General features: G+C 36.9%; 2 protein-coding genes across 3 annotated transcripts in view; both read right to left on the minus strand.

Moving 5' to 3' along the window:
• Nucleotides 1-6,293, minus strand: part of LOC577346 (serine/threonine-protein phosphatase 2A 56 kDa regulatory subunit delta isoform) — a 46,232-nt gene extending 39,939 nt beyond the window's left edge. For both annotated transcript variants that reach the window (XM_796932.5, XM_775327.5), the window contains exons 1-2: nt 6,170-6,293; nt 3,365-3,430 (exon numbers count right to left, since the gene is read on the minus strand). In XM_796932.5, coding sequence (XP_802025.1) covers nt 3,365-3,430; nt 6,170-6,196 — 93 coding nt within the window. In that variant the 5' untranslated portion in view covers nt 6,197-6,293. The remainder of the gene's footprint in view (nt 1-3,364; nt 3,431-6,169) is intronic.
• Nucleotides 6,294-10,926: 4,633 nt separating this feature from the next.
• On the minus strand, nt 10,927-18,569 carry LOC578009. The gene is made up of 5 exons (XM_794887.5): nt 18,215-18,569; nt 13,123-13,219; nt 12,636-12,771; nt 11,672-11,836; nt 10,927-11,290 (listed from the first exon to the last, which is right to left on the minus strand). Exons 1-5 carry the CDS (start codon nt 18,280-18,282, stop codon nt 11,223-11,225), a joined length of 534 nt encoding a protein of 177 aa, XP_799980.1. The 5' UTR covers nt 18,283-18,569; the 3' UTR covers nt 10,927-11,222.
• Between the last annotated feature and the right edge of the window lie 235 nt (nt 18,570-18,804).

Raw genomic sequence — 18,804 nt, forward strand, 5'->3', positions numbered from 1 at the left:
TACGTGTACATCGTGCGTCAAGGGATAGGTGTGTGGCCTACATGTGCAACTACGTAATACATGTAGAGTACTACAGTGCATTGTGGACTCACCGCACCCATCCACCTCTTCTTTCTTTGGTGCATAACATGCTTGTAATGTATGCACAAGTACAGAGTTAATATCAAAGCATTATTATATTATTTTAAGCACAGACTTACACTTGTATCTAGGCCTACATGTACAGTAAAATGGGGCTGTGATCTCAGGATTTCTGCTTTAGAAAAGAAAGAAATTAAATTTATATTTCATGAAAACATGAAGTGCCTTTAACCTTATGTCCACAAAGTCCATTAATTATTCATGGATTGCACATGTACATTTTTAAAGATGACTAAAGGTTAAAGGCACTTCATGTTTTCATGAAATATAAATTTAATTTCTTTCTTTTCTAAAGCAGAAATCTTGAGATCACAGCCCCATTTTAAAAAGCCCTAAGAGTACGTAATATGATTGAAATGATCACAACTCAACTTGATTGTGGATTGCCATTTAGTATTAACAGAAAGAAAAATCCTTACACAACACACTTGAGGACTTGACAGAGATCAGGAACAGTTGCACACGTTAGATAATGCAAAGAAACGTTAGATGATGAAAGAAGTGCATGTAGCTCCTATAATTTAATATACTAAAAAGCACCATCTAAAGATGTATGTGTACAACTGTACATGTATGACTGCTATTCATATTTCCTGTTCCATTGCTAATCACTCAATAATTCAACATTTTTTGTCAAAAAATTTCTATAGCCTTTACCAAACGTTCGAATAACGTCTCTTTGCATTAGATGAAATTGGCCACAAGTTTTTAGTATGGTGTCTGCAAGTGTGTTACTTCAGGGAAAAACTTGGAAACATGCCTATCTGAGCATAATTTTCCAAATTGTAGGGCTTTTTCTCAAGTAATAAAAGATAATTAAGCATAAGAATGAAGTCTTTGAATTTCCATAAGTTATTTCACACCTCAAATATAATTTTGAATATTGTTTTATAATTTCTAAATGGAGTTATTGTTGCCCTGGGCTGCCTATTCTGAAATAAATTACAAATTCATTTTTATTCTGAAACCCTGAAATCAGGAAGTCTTTTTCGGTTGGACAAATTGTCCACCAAGGCATACAAAAATTTGCGGCCAATCCCGTCTAATGAGGCGGAATGTTACCGGACCGTTTAGTAAGCCATTTTTATAGTGTGTGTCCATTTTGGCATATTTGACACCAGTCCGAAAAAAATTCAAAAAATGTTTAAAATATCCTTAAATCAGTAATGATGAAATTCAAAGACATCTACCTGCTGTACAGTATGCCTTCTTTATTTTAATACTGCATTATAATTATCAAACTGAAATAGCTTTTAAGTGTAGACTTCGTGTCACCCTGCCAGCATTTATTACATTTTGTTGAAACTGTATCTATAAGTTAGTGTTTAAAAGTATACACCATGTATGTAATTTATTCATTCCAAATTTTGATATGCCTCCATGTACATGTACTGTATGTAAAATAGCTTTCATTTTTGACACATTATCTTCATGTACATAGCCAGGCAACCCCCAATGTCAAAATCTGTTTTCATGACAGCTGGAACAACACTATATTACACTTTACTTCACAACAGCCATTTGAGTTTCCTCCCATACTTCCTAACGGCGGACTCAACTCCTTCCTAGCTTTGCCACTCCGCCATCACACACATGTGGCGATGATCGACAAGCACATTACATGACACAACATGTAGAGAAAGAGAGACCTGAAAAGGAATGAACTCACGAAGCCATACATTATGTACATTAGGTCTTTAATGAGCTGTGCAGCTGAAATTAGTCTGGGTGCAAATCCATAAATGGTGCTCATGTGTTGCACTGTCTTGTACAGTACATGTACATTTTCATGATCATATTTTTTCCTCTCTTTCTTTTGCATAACTGCAATCAAGGAGTCCGGAAAAATCTCTTGGCTTTGACTAAGGTGGCAAATTAACAATACATTGTACATGAACATTATAGACAAATTATTTGTACATGTACACCTGTATGCTATTTTCCTATTAATTAGGCAAACGATGAGCAAGTTATAGGTAGTACATGTATAAGTACTTTGAAAATCAGTTTGACAGTGAATTCAACTGCTTAAAGTAGGAATATAATTCAATAACATATTGTTCTTTACAGTGTATCTCCTTTAAAAGTCTTCCAAAAAGAAACTTGAATCACTATATTAAGTAATATCAACGAAAATACACTTAATTAAAAATTAGGACTACTTTGTAGCGCTACAACAAAGGGGGGGGGGGGATTGCATTCAATGCAAAACCTAACATTGTATTACAGGGCTACCAAAGTAACTGTACACATTACAACGAGTTTTTTAGTATACCCGTACATGTAAATTTTCAGCCATCCATATGAAACCATTTGTGACAAATAGGTGTACATAATAATTATTGGAGCACATTGAGCACCTTGTGTCGTGGTTATTTGCTGGCGATAAGGCCGCAGCGCCGCATAGGCTGCACCCCCGATTTTGACCCCCAAAAAAAATTGTCGGAGGCGGGATATGAACCCTCCCCTACAAATGTTGATGTGTCCCAAATCACCGCCTAAGACCGCTCGGCCATCCCGTCCCTGATGCTATCCCTTGCAGTTTTCTCTTGTGTATATATTGAAATGGATTCAAAATGGCGACTTTGGCTGGAATGCTTCGCGACAGCTCCGTTAATTTTGCAATGCATTGGCACGAACTTAGATCAAGATCTATCGGCAGATGTTGTTTTTGGAAGTTTATTTTCGTCTTCATGTCAACGATGCAACATAAAATTGTTGGTAAGATGTGTGGAAATGTCCTATATCATAGTTTTATAGTTATTGTACCGTTCGTAGTCTCATATGTGCAAATTTGTGCTGGTTTTGACTAGCCCTTTTTTTTCTATTTTACTCTTTCGCCGCAAAGGCCGCACCCCGACTTTATGCTATTTAATCTTCCAAAAATACTGCGGCCTTTACACCAGCAAATACGGTACACAAATGTACATGTATCATTGAAAGGGCCAACTCCTCAATATAAAACAAGCTATGGGCAACAATGGTCCGTTTGCAAGAGTTACATTGTTGTAGGGTAGGCCCCACTCTAATTCTATCTGTAACAGCAATACAATTGTCCCCCCCCCCCCCCCATTTAAAATAAATATTTCTGGCAAAAAACCTACATACTACATGTACCTATACTTTCAACATGCACACCACAAAACAGTACATCAGCCAAAACAGTACTTTTCATTTGTTTACATTTCCGGTTCAGTACATTATGGAATACAAAGTTACAAACCTCATCAGAACCATCTGTAGCTGCCTTGTTGTTACTAACTGCTGCACTTCCAGTTTTGGCTGGTGCCTGAAAAGAAACAAAAGCAAGACCATCAAAATCAATGAGCTCCTCTATTTGGAAATGTGATTTGGATTATCTCGTTCTGGTAGTTTGACCCATGGTCTAGCAACAAGGCCATTAAAAAAATAAACATGTTTAGCATCCCCGCCCCCTTACTTTTTGGTGGCCACCTCCTTTTTTTTAAACTTTTTTTTTTTTAAAGAAAAATACATGAAAAATATACTGCTAAAATGATCTATTACTGATTTTTTTTTTAATAAAAAAATGCCGGCGGCCATCTTGAAAAATAGCCCAACTTATCAGGGAAAATGTACCGAGCGGCCATTTTGAAGAAGAAAAAAAAAAGGGCCTCCTTCCTATTTTTCAAAAAGGCAGGATGCTAAACATGTTTATTTTTAATTTCACCCAATACACTGTAGCTCCGATCGATGTTCTACACCAATGGAAATTCCAGCATCAACCCTAGACCAGACATTTCACCCTATCCTGATTGATCCAAAGCCTAAACCTAACCTGAAAGTACCCGATCCTACACCTTTGACAAAATAAAAGCTTGGAGCAATTGTCAGATAACCCCCTTTGTACAGTGATTCTTCCTGCAAGAGTGCAAATACATTTACAATTCATGTTCAGCGCTCATCCCCACCCCCCATCCACCGAGGGTGTAAAGGTGTGTAAATTCATTATAAAAAAAATCTTATTCTCTTTATTTATTAATCCCCCTCCAACTGTACCTCCATTAAGAACCAATGCCTAACCAAATAGGAAATAAAGAACAATGACTTTTTCTTACAAATGCCAATGTCCATATAACTTCCTCTTTCTTTGTATCTGCATGCGATGATCATGTCATATGGACATTTGTTTGCCTCTGTCATAACAAGAGCTTTTCCATGATTGCAAAGTGTGAGCAGAAACTACAACTAAGGGAGACATAACTAGACTAGGCCTAAACTAGACACTTTGGAACTGTGATTTTAAATCAAGTTACATGGAGGATTGAGGAAGTGTTCTAGCAAAGGAGGCAGAAATAAGCTCCAGCAAATACTTAATCTTAAAATAACAAGTGAGCTCCAGACATATATATGTGGAACTCAAAAGGATCTTTTTAGCGTTCGTTTACACTTTACACCTATTCCAAACCTTTTCTTGGGGGGGGGGGGTACATGTAATCCCACCAAACTTCCTCAAGATTGCTTTTGAGCAAACAATATTTGTATGTGGTCCGGAACAGGTTTTGGGACACTCCAAGATACATGTAGGTTTGAATTTGGTGTAAACAGATCCTACTTAAAGTCAAAACCCACTGGAGACAGATTGTGAACAGCATTTAGTTTGAAGACACATACCCTTTGTAAGTTGTAACATGTAATACAGGATCAGAACTGAGAGTCTGTAGACTGCACCCCACACAAAGCCTAGGAACTTTACATACATTGTAAAGCTGTTCATGCCATTTGACATGGTTATAGACAAGACAAGTTAGGCGAGGCTCAGGGCTTTATAGAATTTTGTTAAATTTTTAATAAGAGTCTGTGCCCCCGCAGACTAGTACTAGTGTGCATGTGCATGTTCATGTATAAAGGAGATTACGTCATGTTTGGGGCCTTTCAACTCTGTAATAACCAAGCAGCCTGCGGCCGCCAACCTGCCTTGGGTAGCTTTCGGTAAGTGGATGTACAAGTGCACTGGACATTTAATAGGAGATCTAAAATCCGGACAAGTTTTGAGCCAGCCTCCTGCAGTAGAAGGGCTGGTCCGAGAATGAGGATCGTCCTTATAAATGAGGATATCCTCGTAAACGCTGACAAAATGCTTCCTCAAAAATAAGGATCGTCTGCATTTTCGCGGATGTTTTTTTTCATCAGCGCTCACTGGCGATGGATTTCGCGTAACAAAATAAACCCTAGTTCACCGTCTGCTTTCAAGGGTTGTCTGTCTTCCCGAGGATTTATCGCTCATAATGTGAAAGTCTCTGTACGAAATCAATGTAAAATGCATCAAGAAAATCATTGCGGAATCCGTTTTTCGCAACGCCAACACACCGATCAAAAATATGAAACGTCTGCGAAAATGCAGACAATCCTTATTCTCGTAACAGCGCCCCTACTGATATTATTCTTTGTTTCAAGGAAAAAGAAAATTGACACGAAACAGGTAAGAAACATAACACCTTTTAAATCATGATCATTTTTTGAACAATTGATGACGATTTAGTTGATGTTTGGTATGTTATACTTTTACCAAGCCCCCCCCCCCCCCCCTTATCTCTCAAGTCTCATTCAATAACATTTCATTTTCAATTCAATCCACTTTTCTTAGACTTCACTTAGTTTATTCAGCTCTTTCACACCCCAAAATTTTTCCTTCATACTCTGTCAAGGTTTCATTTTCTATGTTCACAATTACTTAACTTCAAGGCATAGTGCAGACAACATTCTCTAGTTGTGACGACTATATGACTATGGAAAAAATAAATTCAAAGCAAATGGAAAGTGCACGATTACACTGATCACTGTGCACTGCAGCTGCAATGATGAATGAATTGGTAACCGAATGAATTGGTAGACTGTTGTTGTTCACGTTCAAAATAAATACACAATTCCTTATAACACACATGGGTCTATGGAAATTTGTATTGCGATAACTGTCCTCCCGTCACTGTTACGTGAATATTTCGCAAACTAAGAAGTGCAACATCTATCTATCTAACAAATATTAATAACAACATAATAAGGTACATACCTTTTCTTTCCTGGTTTTATTTGGCATTTCTGTTATGGAGAAATTTTAGCCTATTTCCCAACATGGATATGTTCGTGTTATTAAGTTTGCGCGACCTCGGAAAATAGGCAACAAGAAACGAAGGACGTGATTGGCTAACTACGATCACATGGTATATAACTCTCAAAAACTATAGTAGTTCTACCGCGAGCAGAGAGATAGCCATTAGGCCTAGCCGGATTAGGGCTGCACTGCCTGCACACATTCATATATCACCTCATTTATTTGAACAAGTATCAATCAGGAAAGAAAATACTTATAAACAAAAAACACGATTTCTAATTTTTCTTTATCAGTACTGGCTATTTATGACTCGAGTCAAACGTGCAACCTCTGGGGGTAAAAGATCATTGTGGCCATATGCAAAATGTTTTATACACCCATAGTAGGCCTCGACGACAATCCTTTTGCTTGCAGTTTTATTCTTTAGATACTAATTAATGCATGTTTTAAAATGGTATCTAAAGTATAAAGCTGAATTCAACTACCCGTTCACATTTCTTTCTCTGAAAAGGCTACGAAAGAAGTTTGATCTCGGAAGTGATTACATGCAATTTATTTATTAACTATATTAATTCTCTGATATTATTGGTGTCGTTCGTTTGTTTTGTTTTGTTCAAACTTGTCCCCCTCCCTTCCCTCTTATCTCTCTCTCTCTCTCTCTCTCTCTCTCTCTCTCTCTCTCTCTCTCTCTCTCTCTCTATATATCTCATCTTACGTTATAGACTACTATTTCCCCTTTATGAGAATAATTCATTTTTATGTCTACCTACCCCCCCCCCCTAAAAATCAGGATGAACTCAAGTATAGTGAGGGCGCAACGCATGTGCCCCCTCAAATGGCTTTTTGAAATGTATTATTAGGCCTATTGTTCCTCTTTGACACTAACACTAACACCCGGTATGGTGACCGCGCCTTTTCAGTTATTGCCCCCGCTCTCTGGAACAAACTGCCCGCCTTTATTCACTGCGCCCCCTCTGTATCTCAATTCAAATCTCTACTCAAAACCTATCTTTTCAAATTGTAAATTGCAGTTGTGCTTCGGTCAGTGGAGGTGCGCACCATATTTGTCTTGACTTAGTTGATTGCCACTGTTTTTCTTACCTTATCTATGTTACTTTTGTATTTTTGCTTTTTCTTCTAATTTAATTCTACGGGTTATAGTCTCTCTTAATCAGAACACTGTGCGCTTAGAAACATCAGTATTAAGCGCCTAATAAATGTTATGTATTATTATTATTATTTGAAGATCGAGGTGCCCCTAACTGCTCATGTATCTTTTCTGGTTGATGTGCAGAGAATAGAACAGGAGATGGCGCTATATATAATATTGGAAGCGGCGAAATAAACTGAAAATATACTTTTTTTCTTCATGTTCGTGTTTTTTAAAACTAGCTTTTTTTTTCTTCAGTTTATTTCATAATGACGCATTTTAAAGAGTCAGAGACAGGAATTTATATTTTGTTATGTTCTTCATGTGCTTTTATTGTAAACTGAATGTAATTCAGCTCTCGATCGGGCTGCTATTTTCAGTATTTTCAATAAATCATTCAATAATTATAAAGAATTATTAAAATTCATAGGAAAATTAGAAACAAAACAAGATACATGTATTCTAACATTTTGAAATTTTATTTCAAGATTTCGAAAATGATTAGTCGGTAACTTTGCATTCTTAAAAGATCATTGTTTGTTTTTATTATCATTAGTATTAGTATAAGTATTGACTGTAGTAGTAGTAGTAGTAGTAGTAGTAGTAGTAGTAGTAGTAGTAGTAGTAGTAGTAGTAGTAGTAGTAGTATTAGTAGAAGTAATAGTAGTACAAGTAGATGTGGTAGTAGTAGTAGTAGTAGAAGTAGTAGTAGTACATGTAGTAGCAGCAGTAGAATATTATTAGTCATAATAGTAGTAGCATCATCACAATAGTTTTGTTATCATTATCATAATTTTTAAACATTGATTATTCTCATCGTCAAAAGTACTCTTATCATTTTAATCATTGCCCTTGAAAACACAAGGGGTGCTACAGCCGCACCCCAACCGCCACCCCCCCCCCTCCTTCTCTCTCTTTTTCTCTCTCTCCGTGTGAGCGTCTTTCTCTCTCTCTCTCTCTCTCTCTCTCTCTCTCTCTCTCTCTCTCTCTTCTCTCTCTCTCTCTCTCTCTCTCTTCCTCCCTCTCTCCTTCCCTACCTCCCATGTCACTCATTCGCTCTTCCAATCATTTCTATCAATATCTAATTTGCCTCTCACCTTTGCAATGGACAACACACTGTGTCCAATTAATGCGCGACCAATTATAAAGAATAAGAACCAAAAGAAAGGAAAATCTGCAATAAAACTTGACGTTTATTTATTTTTGCACAAAAAATGTTATTTAGAAGTATTAGTACATTCACAATTTGAAAATATGTCCAATGCCAATTGATAATGACTTTTCAAAGATCAGCATTTCTAGATGAATGTAGCTTTAATTCTACGGTGGTTATATAAAAACACAGGTATAAGTGATAATACAAAAGCCTTCGTCATAGATTGTCATTTCATTGACAATTCCATCATGGCGTAGAGTCAATATTACAAAAGAAGAAGAAAAAGGGGGAAATAATACTGATTTACACAAAGACAAAGAAGGATTTATGGCAAGTGAGAAATACTGAGTTAGGAAGCAATTATATATAATTAATCGCTCATGAAATTATAACGATTGTGTTAGTTTTTGTATTATCAGTAATAGGGGCATCACTAATGGGGGAGAAGCATGGTGTGTCATGCCCTTCTCCTCCTTCAACAAATTTGGATCGATTTGTCAGTTTTACAAAAATTGTCTGAATTCTTTTTTGCTTAGCTTATAAAATGCTGAAATGATACAACTCTGCCTCGTTTAAATTGACTGAAGCCGACACCTCCGGCATCATCTACCCCATAAAAATAGTCGACTGATCAAAATTTTACTCATTTCATCACTTATCAAAAGAAAGTGGGGGGGGGGGGGGGGGGTACTGCATCCGAACATAGCGCCGAAACAAAAGAACAAATTTTCTTTTGCACATTTTCAAAATTCACAAATAGGAAACAGAAAAAGTCCAACAAAAAAGATCTCTCATAGTATAAAAATAATCAAAAAATTATGAAACAAAATGAATAAGAAAACGATCGCCATTATTTTCGAAAAATCGATTCAACAGCATAACATTAATTGCATATAGAATGTATATTCATATAATTAAGTCACTGTACTGCACGCACATTTCAAAAGGAGACACACAGGACTATCGAAATGTCCTTAGGTTGATTTTTGTTTAACGTCTTCAAAGGATCGTGATTCAGAAGGAAAACAAATCTTAAGTTAACAATAATCAGGTAATACACAATATCTTTGCCAGCATTTGAAAATAACACATGCAGCAAGATCATATTAAAACACACGACCATATAATTATAGCAGTTGCAATTAATGCCACTTTAAGAGATTGCACTGACATTTATATAGCATAACCATGCATAGCTTTGAACATTGTACAAAACATAAATCGTCATTTACAAAAATAGATTAGTAAGACTCTATTTACATTTTCTTATCTTTTTTAGTCACTCCATGTAACAACAAAAAACTCTCTATCACAGGGATATCCAGAAAGATTATAAGGAAATATGGGCAGCCCCGCGTACCTATAGGAAAATTGCAATTTGTATTGTTTATTTGTTCACGGCCCTTCAAACGGGAGCAAAGGGCGTATGCTGGCTCCACATTATCCTGGATACGCCACTGTCATTGTGTAACCAGGATACCGTGCCACTCATAAAACATAATTAAGTTTAATCTTATATTTATAATGCCTCTTTGCTTGAACCATTCAACGCTTATTTCCACAAGGCTTGTGCACTTTTTCTTCCCCTGGTCGAAAATCAGGTACAATTTCGTGCTTTTCAAAATCAAGTGATTCACACATTATAAAAGTGCTGTGTAGTAAATCAAACCGACCTGCAGTTATGTTTTTACAAACAATTGGGGGGGGGGGGGGGCGGATCCAGCATTTTCAAATAGGGGTAAATGTCCAGACTTTTTTTCCTTTTTTTTCGGAACAATATTTCGGAATACCCGCGACCCTCTCAAGCCCCTTTAACAGGTAAAAGCACCCCCCCCCCTTCCCCAAAGAAAAAAAAAGGGGGGGATAAAACATTTTATTAAAGAGAAAATAATAATTATAACGATAATAATAATTCTTCCAATTTTGTTACGGTTTAGGGTGGGAGCATTGGTCTTTTCTACCTCTATATAAAAAGGGCATCTTTTTTCTTTCCTCTCTCTCTCTCTCTCTCTCTCTCTCTCTCTCTCTCTCTCTCTAACTAGGGGATGGTCGTTTCGCCCCCTGGATCCGTCTAAGCCTTAAAGGTAAAGACCAGTTATGGTCATGCGATTGCATTGTGAAAGAAACGTTGTGGAATCGATCAGAAAAGGTTGATCATCTAGCATCTAGCATCTGCAAGGTTCTGGAATCATCAAAATGATAAGAACTTTGGCCCATTCTTCGTAAAGTTACAAGCACTATACACAGAAAGATGTATATGGGACTACCCTATATCTCTCACAGACCATGAGAGAAACAAATTTACCAAATATTATGAATTAGTAGGCGGTTTCCCGGCAAATTTTTTATCATCGTGTATTAGTCAAAACATATTCTTTCACATGATTGGTAATGAGAGCTTCCATTTCATTTTTTGAAATTGGGGCGTTTCCAATACTGGTCTTTACCTTTAATCAATAATTTCATAGCGATATTCTTAGAAATACTTAAATGAGCATGTTAGTACGTGTATTCCAGTGTGCTGCATCCTTGGATAGAAATAATGATAGCTAGTACACTTATTTCCACAGCACACGTATTGAGAGTCTAAAATCAAATCTTTTGGCTCCCCTCCCCCCAAGCCATAAAACTCTCATAGCGTCGTCTGCTCACAAGGACAAGGGGTGTAATACATTTTGAAAAGAGACTGCTGAAATATTGTGCTCTCAATTCCTTGGTCCATTTCCGAGTCCAAGATGGGTTTTGTATGTCCCAAAGGTGTACTTCTGGGATCCTGAAGAAAAAAAAAGAAGAGAATAAGAATAGGTTTTTTTTTTTACCGTGGGGTATAACAGAATCTTGATACAATAATCAAATGAGCAGTTTACGTAGGTCATGGTGGTTGTAGCGCTTAACAGAAAAAAGCAATTAATAAAATAAATGAAGTCGGCCTAACCATTGGCGTGGTACATTTGAACTGATATCATATTCCATTTGAATAACACAGAAGTGTTTTTTTTCCTCCAACCAGAATCTGAAGCCTTGCTTCAAAATGTAATAATTTAGTGATATATTAAAGAACATACTATAATGCAAATTTGTACAGTATTTACAAAATAAGTGGCATAGGGGTACTATAAACTAAACATGTATTCATTTATTAAATGGTATTTACTTGAGACGGGTTTCTTTTCTTCCAACCAGAATTTGAAGCCTTGTTTAGCGTGCTGGTTGTAGTAGTTCTCCCTCCATGACCGTCTGTTCTGTGGGCTCATCTGATACGATGCGTAGGTGATGTATGGAGAGTTACCGTCTCCTGCTGGGTTCTGACTCCGGGATACTGTATGAAGAGAGAGGGGGAGGGGTAAAAGATATGATTATGCGGAAGAGAGGTTCACCCTCTTGGCTCTTCATCCCAATATATATACGTATACACAGGCGCGTACGCAGGGGGGTTGGGGTTTAACCCCCCCCCCCCGTCAATTTTGTTTATGTGTGTGTTTTGGAGGACACCCCCCTTAATTTATTTTTAAGGTGCTAAAGGGTGCCAAAAAAGTGACCTTACCCCCCCCCCCCCCCTACTGAATGAAAAATCGATCGGCATAATTTTCCAATTTTCGGGACAAAAAAAGTGCTCTTACCCCCCCCCCCCCCCCCCCCCCCCCCCCCACTTATTCAGCGGCTGACTGAGTCGTTGCGAAATTTTTCCTCAAAAGCTGGACCCTCCCCCCCAAAAAATGTGAACATCCCCCCCCCCCCCGCTTATGAAATTTTCGGCGCGATTTTCAAAATTTAACCCTCCCCCCCCCCCCCCCCCCCCCCCCTTGAATCCAGCCGGCGGCGACGGAGAGGGACTAATTCTTGAGAAAAAATTTAGCGGCGACTCAGCCGGCCGAATAAGCGGGGGGGGGGGGGGGTGGTTAGTGAGTATCCGGTGTATCATTTGGGATGATTGCCTAATCAAAGGACACTTGACACTTTTCTACCAGTGCATGAGCCATATAACGACTCCTTAATGGAAAGAGAAAATATTTGGGTGAAGATGAAGATTTGACTACTGATGGAGCCACCCTACTAAAATAAGACTATTGTCTTATAAATAAATAAATTAATAAATGAATAAAATAAATAACACTTACCATAGGTGGTTAACCCTTCTCCTACTTCTCCCTTCCATGGGGTCCTAAGAGGTACCGGTTTGACGTAGGATTCCTGACGGGGTGCAGCCCCATACTTGATGATACCAGAACCGTGCCCAGAATGAAGCGGTGGTAACTGGAAAAATGAAGGGGGGGAAAGAGCACACAATAAATGACGTCTGTATGAGCTTTAATTTTCAAAAATATTCACAGAAATAAAGGACAAGTGGAATGAGAGAGAAAATAGAGGGGGTGGGTTGTCATTATACTATATGGGGGAGATGAAAAGGTAGGTGGGAAAGACGTCATCGAAAGAGTGAAAGTCACATTCGGCATGTTGAGACATAATGGGAGGGGTATTAAAACATATTTATCAGTATAGCCTTTACTTTACAGATGAAAGTTTCTGAATATATCTTTTATTTTTTAAACCGAAACCATTACCTTGACCATGCAACGCACTCATTGTTTGATCATTTTCTCTTACCGTTCTCAGTTGTTTTGCGTAGTTTGCCTGTGGAATATTGACGGACCTGATCTCTACACCCTCTGCGATCCAACGTGGAATGTCGCCATATGCCAATCTGTTAGAAAAAGTGTTAGAAAGTGGAAAAATAAATGTTTAATTTAGATGGATGATATATTTATATACTCCAAATTTCAAGAAATTAATCATAATTTATAAAAACAAAAAGGCTTTGAAATCTTTCCCATGCACTTCCGACATAGCAACACATAGCCCAACAGTAACTATATTGATAGTGTTGTTTATACATAATATCTAATAACTGAAGAGTTCGTCATCACGGGCTCTAGACAGAGACAACAGTTATTGGATTAGGCCTATAATTATCGTTAGTAAATAACACGGATGATGTATTTATTGATGCATAATTATATAGTCTTTTTTTATAGAATCGAATCAGCCATCAAAATGATTGGGTGCAGACAGTGAATTCCTGTATGCATGATATAAAAAACACCACAAATTACAACAAAACAAATATGCCCCGGACGTACTCCCGTCTCCCCCTCCCCTTATATTGTGAGATTTCGCGTCAAATTAGAAATTGCTTGGTAGTTAATGATAGCTCGATGACATGAACAAACATCATTGGCGGCGTTAAGTCTTCTCCTTGAAATGACATGAAGAACCTTGTCAATATTGAACTTCATTGTGCTCTTTGATAGAGGTAAGGACATACTTATTATCTGGGATTGAAGGGTGATGTATAAGACCCAATAACGGATGCGAGTAAGATAACGATCATTGAACGACCCCCTGTTTCTATTATTTATAATTATCTAACTATAAGATATCTTTCTCATTTTTTTTCTCGCTGTTACCTTGCCCAAGCAAAATTACACCTCTTGTTTCCCCCCAAAACGTTAAATGTGCAGACTAGCCTATATAGTTCGCATGATGATGATTATATTTATTTAAAGAAAGATCTCGATTTTGTCGTTGTTGTTATGTTTGTGTCTGTGTGCTGTTGCAAATGTTAAAACAATTCCCTTCCATGATCTTCGGGCGATAATGGCTTCTTAGAAATCATAATTATCAGTAACTCATTATTTTTAAAATATTGTTTTTTGTTATTTGTTGTTGTTTTGTCGTCGTCGTCGTCATTGCTTATTTTATTGGGCTGACCCCCCCCCCCCCCCCCCCCCCCCCCCCCCCCGACCTGGGAAAAAAAACTAAATCCGCCGATGCCTAAACATTCGCCTTGAAGTAGATCGTTTCTATTCTAATGCTTAATCAAATTAGAGTAGTACTGTTATGCTCATTGGAAGCGATCAAATTAAGTTTGCACCACGCATACATGATTGTATCTGTCAATGCCGTCACGGTATAGGGATACCATGTTCATAATTGTTGATTACTCGCTGTATCGTTCATGAAATATTAATTTTAAATATTCATGTGTAGTCCAGGGCAACATCCCATATTGATATTTTGGCATCGACGACAGAGAAGAAGAAAAAACAAATATAATAATAAAATGAATAGTAATGATAATTCATCCCCATTCTAGCGTATCAAAATGTCCAATATTCTAAAAGTATTTTCATTTTCATTTCATCGGACTATGCTTAACGCAAAGAAAATTTGCTGACAAACAAATTACAATCAAATTGACAAAACTTCATGAAAACTAAAGACTGAATTTCTCAAAGCGACGACTGTCCGCGAGTCTACGAGTATCAACAAAACATCTTTAGTGTTCACGGTATAGATTCTTTAGTCTCTCTCATACCTTAACAGACTAACAACATATCGAGTGAGAATGAGAAGTAGTCTTATTCGTCACTGACCACCATTCTTCTCATTATTATCAAACTGTCCGCCATTCAAAGGAATCTATAGACATAAATTCTTATCATGCCCCACCGAATCTATTATGTTTAAGTGTTCAGGCCGGAAAATATACAAAGGAGAGGGGGAAAAGGGGAAAATCGATTGATGTGTATCGTTAGCGACAGCGAGAAGGGGGCCGGGTTAAACGGGATTCATTTTGCAAGTGGAGATATAGAGAAAATGCATATTTACTTATCTAAAAAAGTTAGGACGTGAAATTGATTTTTGAATTACGATAACGAAATTGTATGTTTCAAGTTGGTTCTTCCTGAAATGGATACCTACTAACTGTCGTTTGCCCCATTAAACTAGCAAAAACCATATCCATCAGAAAAATGGCGTTAAGACTGCCGGGTAAACATTGTGTGAGATAAATACACGAATAAATATAAATTCAGTTCATGATGACACTCATTATTTTATCCGTTTTGTTGTAAATTTGGCTGGTGTATTTGAGTATATTTTGCCATTCCAAAAACATATTTCATTAAAAAAAATGACAAAGGATCGAAACAAAAGTAAATAAGTATGATAATGGCGTCCCTGCAAAATATTTTTAAATGCAAAGTTAAAAAGCAGTCGCTTATAAGCAGATGGAATCCTCTCACTATCTACTTTATGCTTTGGCCTTTAATGAAAGGATTTTTGTTAACGTCATTTACTGGTTATTTATTAAACCTTTGATTTCATTGGTGTGGCGAATCTTACTATGAGATGAGTATCTCTCAATCCTCTTCTAAGAGAGAAATTCATGTCACATATTAACAGGATGGAAAGAAAGTATAATCCAGCATATACACAACCCTGCTATCTATAGCTTGCTCAATACAAATTTGCACACTTTGATATCTCGCAACTCGTTGCATGTAGGTTCTCAATTTTTTTAGAAATCCAATTTCTAGTTTTGAACCACATATCCTGTCTTTACCCCCATGTAGCTCGTTTCGTGAGACATTTTCTTAAAGGTTATGAGACATGATTGTTAGTAATTATGATTATTATACATGGTTCATGAAATCATCGGTATATGCCAGCTTTGCGCCTATGCGATTTTGAGGAAAATAAGGATGACACGTTTTCGTGTTAACAACGTCAGTATCTTGGATTAATTTTTAAAAATATTATACTTAAGCGATATACTTGTATACTCCATCCAACCCTATGCACCTGCAACCATTAATACGGGCGAATATCTTCTGACGGAAACATGGTAACGAAAATTTATTTTAAAAAAACAAACAATTTTTTTTATCTTATCTTAGATTAATTTCGGCGCTGTTTTGTAATTATTTTGTCTATATGTGTTACCTTTCTTTACCTGCATATTATTCTCTTTGAGAAGTAATATTGAATACTTGCTATCTCGAGAATAGACCGTGGTTTAATATCTATGTCTTAAAAAAAGAAGGCGAAAATCTACTCGAGAAGTGTGTGTATGTGGGAGGGGGGAGGAGTATCATAGAACATAATCACTTCTTTATTAATCTATTAGGATAGAGTAGAAACAAACATCATATGAATTACAAAAAAACCTCTTCATTTGTTGAAGTTCTCATTATTTTACTATATTTTTGTGTTTAAAAAAATGTAATTCTGAACGGTTTCATGTTTATTTTAATATCCAGGTTTAGTGTTTTCAGTAAAAGGAAATGGGTAAAACTGGTAAGCTATAGTCATATTTTCTTATAATCTCCATCCTCTCTCTCTCTCTCTCTCTCTCTCTCATTTTATCTCTCTCTCTCTCTCTCTCTCTCTCTCTCTCCAGATATGTTCACGCCCTCTCATTCCTATCTCTCTTCTTCTTCCCTTTGCATCTGCCCCGATACGTATAATGTCTGATTAAATAGTCGTTTACGATAAAGACGATAGATATACAGTTTAGATAGGAAACGGGGTACCATAACTGATGGACTTTTATGGCGCGGGCAAACATTGCTACACAGATTAAATTCGACTTATCAGGACAAAAATGTCCATCACTATGAGACCTGTCATGGATTACTCTATTTGCTCTATATCAAAGGTTGCTGTAGAGAACCAGTTGTATTGGTTAGCAGTAATTTGGACATTGGCAGCTTCTCTTTGATTTTTAATTTTAGATTTGCCGAAATTAAAAATCCATATTAGCTTCCAATAATCTTACAGTTTGCAATACGCAGCGGCAAATCTGCTGAGAAGGCTACCGTGATTATTTGAAGAGCCTTGGTTTAAATGTATGCAAATTTTGTCTTGGAAGTATACAGATCAGTTGGTTAAAAAAAAAGCATCCTGGAAATTGAATTCATACCGGAGAAACTTGCCTCAAAATTGTTTGCTGTCTAGATGTACTTTACATATCACAAATATTTGAGTTATGGTTGTAAAGTTGTTTTTATTTTGAAGTATGATTTCGTTGTAGGTATTTATGTTTTTAATCTGCAAAAGGAATTTCTTGAACTAAACCTTTATAGATGGTTATTTGATTTTCCGTAACTTCAATGTAAACAATATAGAAATCCACGAATGCTATATCACAATCTTAAACACTGATGTACTACACATAAAAAATGTATCAAGGACAAAATGATATCAGTTTTGTAGGGCATGTTATGTGTCAGTAGAAGTTTGGATTTAATGATGATTCCTCTGTTGTGTAAACATTATGATTGGTAAATATGTAATTGACATTGGTATTATTTCACTACAGGACTTTTAATATTTTGAACAAATCACTGTGTAAAGCGCTTAAAAACTTTTAATATCAAGCGCCATAGAAATGTAATATAGTATTATAATTGATTAACATTACACAAGGGATCTATAACGATTGTTTAAGATATAGACCGGTTGTGGTAAAATTGCGGTTCAAGGGTTTTGGGTGCAAAATATCCATTCAATGTTGTTTAGATATTGCCTTCAGAGGTTTAGATGGCAAGACTTCAACCTAAATTCGCAAAAAGCAGAAATATAATTATGCCCAAATATTCAATGTGGAAGTGCATTCACGATATCTATCCAGGCCGGATCAATATGATAATTTACCAAATATATCAACTAGTAAGCGGTTTACAGGCAAAATTTGTATCATCACGTGTTATAGTAAAAATATATATCTTTTCACAGTCATGATTGGTAATAAGAGCTTTCATTTCATTTTTTGAGAGGGGGGCGTTTTTTCAAAAAATGGTCTATATCATTAATCTAATCATTTATTTATTAAATATATAATTGACAGTCTTACCTTTCGTCTAGGGTTAGAGGGTTGGTATTTTGAAGTTTCACTCGCGGTATTGCCATTCCAGTCGTCATCTTGGCAAACTTTTCCTTCCACGCTAAAACTCGAAGAATCAAAAGAGGTCAGATTATCTCTGCAAACACTCAAAATAAATAAACTTGTCAAATTTGATAGCAAGTTTATAGATCATATGACCAGCCAGTAATTGATTTGATTTTGATCAAATTTGGACTGTATGACTGTCAACGTGAGTGATTCCCACTTTGGAGGGTTGCGATTCTGCTCTAGTGGGGGTAGATAGACGACTTTAGCTGCGTGGGGGAGATGAACAGCACGGCATGGGTAATTGTTTGGGGTGAATAGGGCACAGAGACCGGTAGAGGGGCGCACGGCGAACCATTCGCAGACGGCTTCATCCGTTACTAAGCGACGACCAGATTAGACTCATGGATACAGTCGTTCGGAAAGAAGATCGAGGTTGAGAGAGATATTAAAAAACGTCTTCGGGACGGAAATGGAGGACAAAGATTATTCAGAGATATCGACCATTCTTCATGGATGTGGTGAAAATTTCAAGAGAAAGAACATCGAGTAAT

Source organism: Strongylocentrotus purpuratus, unplaced genomic scaffold, assembly GCF_000002235.5.
Source record: "Strongylocentrotus purpuratus isolate Spur 01 unplaced genomic scaffold, Spur_5.0 spur5_scaffold_5, whole genome shotgun sequence".
NCBI classification, from domain to species: domain Eukaryota; kingdom Metazoa; phylum Echinodermata; class Echinoidea; order Camarodonta; family Strongylocentrotidae; genus Strongylocentrotus; species Strongylocentrotus purpuratus.

Coding starts and splice junctions, on each gene's coding strand:
- LOC578009 (XM_794887.5), bottom strand. CDS start 18,282: ATGACGACTGGAATGGCAATACCGCGAGTGAAACTTCAAAATACCAAC. Junction 12,772..13,122: donor ACGCAAAACAACTGAGAACG/GTAAGAGAAAAT, acceptor TCATTTTTCCAG/TTACCACCGCTTCATTCTGG. Junction 11,291..11,671: donor AGAAAAGAAACCCGTCTCAA/GTAAATACCATT, acceptor TTTTTTCTTCAG/GATCCCAGAAGTACACCTTT.